Below are 8851 nucleotides of genomic sequence, written 5' to 3' on the forward strand. Positions count from 1 at the left end.
AAACAAGTTTAAGATGAAATATAATAAAATACCAATTTTTTTTTTTTTTTATGCACTAAAAGTACACCCTGTATATAATAACAATAAGATAAATCGATGCAGTAATAATTATAAATATTTTTAGAAGTCTGTATTGGTAAACAAAAAATTTCTCAATTTGGTAAATAACGTCAATGATTGTTAACACATAATAACTAAATTTTATTAATTTTTTTTTTTTACTTAAATTATTACTTTACAGCCTTTGTTTGACTTTTGGTCCGAATAGGCTACACCGTAGATAACAAAATATGAAAATAAACAAAAGATATTAACATTTTATAAAATATGTATGATAGCCTGGTCCACTGAGTTTTCTTATTTTTTATTTAACTGACAGAAAAACAGGAAATCATAGTGGGCCATTCTTTATACATAAAATAATAGTAATAATAAAATAAAAATATTAGCAAATCAAGATAGTCAGCCAATATATAAAACAAAATACTACAATATAACATGTCTTTAATTTTAAACTATGAAGGGAACAATATTGAAAATTAAACTGATTCTTTTATTATTTATTTTCTCTAAAATACCAATAGACTGCTATACAATATTGATTTGTTAACATTCTATGGTATAACATAATTTAAAATTATGCCTAGTTGATAGTTAAAATTTGTGTAAGCTATTTACACATCTAAAATCAAATGATAAAAAAAAAAAAAACCAATATTAAACCACATCACATCCAAACAAAATTATCAGTCACAGTATTTCCATGGGTTGCCATATGTTGGTTAAGTAAATTGCTATCAAAAAAGGCCTGACCGCAAGACACACATTCATATGGGGCAGCAACCATACGCTCTTCGCTGTGTAAGTTTTTTTCATGCCTTTCAAGATGAGCTTGTCTGGAAAACGTCTTTCCACATGTATGACATTCCCATTTGGTATCTTCTATAGAATTTCCATTTTCGTCACCAGATTTATTTACTCGTCTTCTAGTCAACACTGGCTCTACTTTATGTATGCGCTTTAGATGACGCAACAAATGACTACGGCGAGAGAAGGTCTTTTTGCAAATAGTACAAAGTGTACTTGGTTTTGGCCTTGCTTGTTCTGGTTGTTGTTCATTAAGTTCAAGCACACTCACTGGAGGGAGAACTTCAGGTTCACCTTCAGAATCTGATAAATGTTCTGTTTTAATATCTGCTGAAGTTTTTTCAGGTCTTATTTCAGAGAGAGTTACTTCAGGAAGTATTTCTGATGAAGATGAAGGAATAATACCATTATGAATATCCAAATGTTTGCGCAGATGTTCATAGCGGGTAAAACATTTTCCACACTGCCAACACACAAATGGTTTCTCTTCTAATTGATTATCCAATATTAATGCATGTTCATGAGCTCTTTTCCTATGTCTGAACAAATGTTCTTTACGCACAAATCTCTGTTTGCAAATATCACAACAGAAAGGTCTCGGCATGTCGGATGAATTAGAACAACTTGGTATGCATAAAAGATGTCTGGCTAAATGCTCTTTACGTATAAAACGTTTGCCACATCGTTCACATGGAAATGGTCTAACAGTGCTATGCGATAACATGTGACGCATCAAATGTTCTTTGCGATTGAAACCACTAGTGCAAATACGGCATACATATGGTTTTACGTCTTCGTGAGTCATTTGATGACGTTTCCATGAACTACGGCGAGGGAAAGATTTACCACAGGTAGGACAAATGAATAAACGTTGTTGAATATCAACTTCAACTGGTGGCTGGGGTTCTTCTTCGTCACGACAAACACCCTGATCGAACTCATAACATTCACCACACAACGAGCATGGAAATGCACCTTTGTTGATAATATAACGCCTATGTGTTACTACTGTTGAATATGACTCTCCTAAAACAAATGTAAAATAAAAATATATTTAAGAATCGAAAAATTTTAAAATATAGTATAAACTAAACCATTGTAAAAAATATAAATTTGTAAATATTTTTATCTCAGATAAATAGTATTTATTTTAATTGAGTTGACAATTTCATTGCTAATATTTATTATATTCAGTTTAAAGATTTAACTACTTGTTTTAATTTGTAATAAAGAAACAATAGAGTAATGGAGTATTTATAGTAAACATTTAAAGTCCAAACTATCCATAAAGATAAAAATTTGATAACATGTTGTTTATGTAAAACTTGATATAAAATTACAAATTGAAATCAATAAAGAATAAGATTTAAGAAAATCTATAATTTAAAAAAATTAAAAATATTAAAATGTTATGATAGACAGTTTATTAGGTAATAAGTATATAATGTATATAATTATTTATAATTTTATTTTACCTGATTTTAACTTCTCAATTGTTTTTTCAAATACATCCCACATGGATGGTAATACTTCTCTTCGGATGCGTAAATTATCAACAATGTCTTTATCAGCATTACTCAATTCTGTTGGTAACTTTTTGGAATTATTATATTCTATTAAATAGTCACCCAAAACACCTGTTGGTCCATTCTTTCTGCAATTCCAAACAATTATAATAATATAAATCTATAACAGATCAAATTTAATAATTTATATTGAATCTATAAAAATACTCACACTGGTTCTAAATTGAAAGTTTCTTCTTTCATCAATACATAATCTTCAGGTGATGGTTCACCAAGGAATGATTTTTTAGGTGCTTCTGATTTACTTTTGTCTTTACCTATTAAATTTACATAGTTATAATAATTAATAATATCATAATATTGTTTAATAAAATATACATACTAATCAAACATTAATTTATAAGCTAATAGTAATGAATACAATTTTAACGAGAAATAATAAAAATACTTTAAAATTTGAAAATCGCTTTAACATTTAATATAATATATTATTAAAATATATTATGTTTTAATCCATGAAAATATATTAACACATATAATAATACGTTTTTTAAAAGTTTATAATTGCTATAAATTTATTAATAAGGTAATATATAGTTTAACTATGCAACTTAGCAAGTGTACCTAAACCTTACTTAAATTATTATTCATAATTTAATAGTCATCATAGTTTTTTAAAGCTTTTGATACAAACAGAACAATTTAAAGTAGGGTATATTTCTGGATTCTTTATTTATCTAAGTAATATTGCTATGATTAATTGTATAGAAGATTTGGAAACAGTTTATATAAAGCACAATTGTACAGTAAAAACACAGATAAAAATAGAAATTACATTTGATCAAATCAAATCATGTGTCCTTAGAGGTTTAAAGTACATTCAGAATTATAAAACTAAGAAAAGTATCTGTAACATGATAAGATATTAGCAATTTGGATGCCTCTTAGTTTCTAAACAATGAAAATTAAATACTCTATTGATGAGTATTATAATATTATTTCATTACAGCAAATACTTACAGAGAATTTATTTTATTTAAACATAATAATTGTATCACACAATTTTACCAAAACACATAATATCTTAAGCTTAATTAGCTAGTCAAACTACTCAAACTTATCATTTTTTTCTTTTGGAATGAAAATTTAATAGAACACAAATTCAAAACTTTATACAACTATAACTATTTTATAGTAGTAATATTTTTTATCATACAATTTATAATATTAATATAGGTTTTTATCATAGCATACATAATATTATATTTTGACTTTATTTTTCATAAAAATCTAGACTTCAGAATCAATACCTTTACTAATACATAACAATATTTTTAAACATTTAAATTTCTGTCTACATACTTGTATAATTTTGTTCATCATCTTCATCAGTTATGTCTATTACTAAATTGTTCGCTAATTCATCACCATCATCATTCTATAAAAGTAATAATTTAAAATAAATATAAATATTACATAAAAAAATTTCATATTTATGGGTAACTTTAAACTATTGTACCTAATTTTTAAAATACCTAATGATTTAAAAAAAAAAAAAAATTAAACCATTTATATCTAAATACAAATTTAAAATTGTTGTTAATAAAAATGATAAAAAATTATGATTAATGAAGTTTTGCTTCAAAAAAATTTTAGTATTTTAATAAATATTAAAACAACCTGTAGTTCACGAAATTAAGTTAGCTTAGCTGTTTTTCAGGAAGTAAGATAAAACAATATTACTAATATGACAGTACATTATTTGATTTCTATCTTAAAAACTCACTAGTAACATAGATAAAATACATTCATATAAAATTGTTTTTTATGATTTTTGGATAAATTCAGAGTAAAATTATATAATTGCAAAAATTATTGAGATTAATATTGTTGAGGATTTGGCATATCAATTTTAAATTTCATTATTATTTGACTTAAAAAAAGAAGTTTTTTATTAATTTTAATAAATATTAAATTGTTTGAAGCAATATTCAGACAAATCACTTAAAAAATATTATTTTCGATAAATTTTGCAAATAAGTGATTTTACTCTAAGGACTAAGATTATTTAAAAACATATAAAATTATGTTATGTGAATGTGTTTTTATTATATTGTATAAAAGCCTAAGATAAAAAACAATCCATAAGTTGACATTCTGTTAAATAAATATGAAAAATATGATTATTTGTCCATTTAGACAATTACTTCTAAAAAGGGGTCACATCATCTATGAATTTATTACAATCATTTCAAAATTATAAAATATACTTTTTTTTTCAAATATGGAAGAAAATAATTATAAATTATTTCTATTGTACCTTTCTATGAAAAATAGAAACATATTTATTTTGAATTGAATATTGTAATTGGTATTAGCTTATAAACCAAATTAAATAATAACTTGAAGGTTACCCAATTAATTATTACAAATAAAATATAATTTTTAATTATCATAACTGACATGATTTATCCAAATTAAAAAATATGTTAAATTTAATCTTTAATCTAAAGATTAAATATGAACACAAACTGGCATTTGACTAGATATATCATTACATAAACATAATTAGAAAAAAGAATGATTGTTATTGTGTCAGACTACGATTAATTATTTTTTTTTGTAATACAAGAATAATCCAGAAATATGTCAATTATAATATTATCTTATGCATATGATGTTTATACATAGGGTTATCACACTTTTATTTACCATTTAAATCTAGTTGGATAAAAATACAGAACCATTAAATTCAGTTTTAATTAATATGCACATCCAATATTTACATGTAATTATGAAAGTATTAGCTTTTGATAACCAAATGAAAATTAATGATAAAGATTATGATATGATAGTAAACAAGTGTTCACAAAATTCCAATTTCCCTGTATTGACTAATAACAGCGGTAATTAAAAAACATAAAATAATACTGTAAATTATATTCATTTTGAGATTATCGTAAATGATTTATTATGAATAATAAAATGAATTAATTTGATAACTAAAACTGGTCTACATCCAAGCAGTATGGTTGTGCAATAATAAAATAAATATGTCACGAGGCCACGTGGTGATAATCAGAACTTAGTATATAGCAGCCATAATATATATATATATAGGTCATCAAATATCCAGTCTTTTTAAATACAAAAACAATATGAAAACAGTCAATGTTACAGAAGAATGGTTTAATAGATACAAGAATCTCAAATTAAAAAACACATTTAACTAAATTACAATAAATATTAAAATTATAAAATTGTCTACATAGCCCAACAATAATTATCATATTTCTAGGAATATGTGAGTAAATATTTATCCGATAAGCTAGGTTAGGAAAATGTATAATATAAAATCACTTTTCAAATAAATATTGTTATCATTGTAAAGAAATATTGATATTAAAATAAAATAAAATATTTTTAAATAATTATGATGCATTACCTACCTATTAATTATTATCAAAGAGAAATAAAAGTATATCAACAATACAACAAGTTGTTCTTTAATAAATTTATAATAGGTACCCACATAATAATACCATATAATTTGGTTCTAATATTGCTGTATCAATTAATAATTATGCTTATAATAATAATATAGGTACTTTAATAATATCTAATAGGTAGATATATTTACATTAAGTGTATTAAGTAATAATAATTGTATAATTTGAATTTAATATACTTTATCAGCTCCATCTGACAGTCGTTTCAAGGGTATGTTGTTATTTACTGAGCACATCTCAAAAAATTGAACCCACTCATTTAACAACTTTGAGCATCCAGTGCATACAAATTTGGATAAACCGTCATCTTCTGAAACCTAAATAAAATAAGACATTTTTAATTAATATACATAGCACCTACATAATTATATTATACAATAAGTAATATTTTTAATTTTCTATACTTAATATTCTTATAATTTATTTTCAAATTATTTATTAGATAGTTAAAGGGTATTAAATGTACACATTTTGCTACTGACAAGTAAAGTAAGTATCTATCAAGAACTGATCATAAGTACCAATCTACTTAATCTGTTCAAGTAAATATTTTTTTTTTTCAAACGCTCAATAAAATATTACTCTTTTAAGGTAGGTACCTAACTAATTTGGTGAATTATTGACAAATCAGAATTAGGTAACTTTAAATTATCTATTTAATAATTAAAAACTAGTTGGATTAAATATTTATTAGTGATTTAACCACAATACATGAAAAATATAGGTACTTTTTAAATTTCAAGATTATTATGGTTAATAATTCATGTTGTGTTACAGCATAAATTACAATTCAATTTGGACATCTATTAGTTTAATACATTGATTTGAATATTCATAATTGATAATAATTGTAAGGGGCAACATCATTTAATATAAAATAAATGATAGGTACTCTTGTTTAAATCAATATATAATAATAGTCCAGGATACTAGATAACAACTAAATTAATTGAATTGCTTATAAATCCAAGTCAAAGTAGGTTTAGTACTACTTATACCTAGTAATGAAATCGACAAACTGCAAGCATTAACTAACTTGTACCTAAATCAAATTTATTTAAATAATGACAAATTGGTTTATCAGTAGAGTACTGAGAATAAATAAACGACAACTAAATCAAACAAATTGAACTACTAGGAATGTCATATTATGAGAGTGGAATGAACTAGTAAAATCAAATTACATAATATTATGTTCTACGTATGGTAACATTACGTCGCACTAGACTGACGATAAAGATTTATAACTCAATATAATTATGAGTCAAGTAAAAAGTGTAGTGCAAAATTTTAATGTAATAATATAAAAGTGATGATAACTAACTTCTAACATGCAATCGACAGACATTTTAGAGTTAGGTGGAGCAAAATCGATAATATCAAGTGGAAGGATACACTTAAAGGTCGCTGACTTAAACGGATTCGATCTAAATCAGGTACATATTACGATGTGTGCAGACGAAAACCTAGTCAAAGGCCAATAGAAAACTCAACCGATAACCGCAACCCCGGCAAACGTCGGGAAACTGTGAGAGGAAGAGTTAGCCGAGCACGTCGGACAGGAGAAAAGCCGCTAACACGTCGGCCGTGCAGCTGTTTAATCGCAAATGTCGTCGTTATCAGGTGTGACGCAATCGTCATTGATAGCGGAGCAGTATTGTTATTTCAAAAGGTCGGTTAAGGAGGCAGCGGCGGCGGGTGGGAAGTATTATTATTATTATTATTACATACACGCGTCATTTGAGCGCGACAAAGGCCGAATGGCCAGGTCCGAGAAAAACGATGGATAAATGTTATAGATAAGTAAGTAGGTACGTATGTAGAAAACTCGGGCGGCGAGTAACTACGCGATATATCAATATTACAATACGCAACCACTGCGTTCAGTTGTGTACACATTACACGCGGTCGCTCACCTGTATTCGCAGGTGCTTGACAATGGTGTCGCGCAAGTCGTTGTCGCCGGGGCGTGTCCCGCCACAGCCGTCTGCGACCGTGATGATTGGATGCCGTTGATTTTCGGGCAACGAAGGCATGGAGCATAATCTGCATCTGGTCGAAAAATCCGAAGCCGCAGCGGCAACAGACGGATCGTCCTCTTCGTCGTGCGCCATCGGTGTGCGGCTGCTGTGGTCCGAGTGAAACGTCGTCGTGGTCGTGACTTATGGTCGTCGCGCACACTCGACGACGGCTAACGGTCGCTGTTCGTCAACGCACGCACACTGTACGTCAAACGGAATTAATGACTAACACAACGAACAATACGGTCGTCGACGCGACGACGACGACGAAAATCGAAGCCCCGCGCGAATGCCGTCGCAAAATTTTGTGCTGCGCCAACCACTGAACCGCGGACGTCGGCGGCGTACGCGAAAAACAGACGACCGTGTGCTGCGGCGGCGGTTACAAGAGTTTCACGGATAATATTATTGCGGGCTGCGGCGCAGCGCGGCCGGGGACGAGCACAGCGGCGGCGGCGGGCCACGTAGACGACGGGTGTGTGCGAGTGGATTAGATAAAAATGGTAAAGAGTGCGAAAAGAAAAATGATGCGCCTGGCGGCCCGCGGGCGACGACCGTGTTGCGCGCGCGCATTAAAATTGGTGGGAGGCGAACGGGCGAACCGCCTGTCGGCGCGGTGCGGGCAAGAACGGTTCGGCGACGGCAGCGATGGTGCGACGGGTGGAAGCACAGCCCTACCCAAAATTTCCCGAGAACAATAATTGATATATCGGTGGCGGGCGCCGCGGACGGGACGTGTGCGTGTGGAGCGCGCGTATTGTGGGGAGCCGGGGCGGCCGGTTCGTTGCGAGAGAGAGGTCGTTCGGCGTTCCGCCTGCCGGCGGCGTTTCGTCATTGGCGGCGGTGGTGAGAATTTACTCGGTTGGGGGTTGGGGATAGCGCGAGGCCAGCCGGTGCGGGAGGCGACGGGAAAAACCGTACAAAATAT

The 8851-nt window shown here is 29.8% G+C and overlaps 1 protein-coding gene across 1 annotated transcript; it reads right to left on the bottom strand.

Moving 5' to 3' along the window:
* Nucleotides 1-501: 501 nt before the first annotated feature.
* LOC112597599 (zinc finger protein 436-like) lies at nt 502-8398 on the bottom strand (the record flags this gene model as incomplete). The annotated part of the gene is given in 6 exon segments (XM_025343710.1): nt 502-1893; nt 2343-2521; nt 2605-2710; nt 3756-3831; nt 6082-6219; nt 7819-8398. Coding segments are annotated over 6 exon segments (1863 nt in total). The 3' UTR covers nt 502-727.
* Between the last annotated feature and the right edge of the window lie 453 nt (nt 8399-8851).

The sequence above is a fragment of the Melanaphis sacchari genome, unplaced genomic scaffold, assembly GCF_002803265.2.
Source record: "Melanaphis sacchari strain LSU unplaced genomic scaffold, SCAv2.0 Contig42_pilon_pilon, whole genome shotgun sequence".
NCBI lineage: Eukaryota > Metazoa > Arthropoda > Insecta > Hemiptera > Aphididae > Melanaphis > Melanaphis sacchari.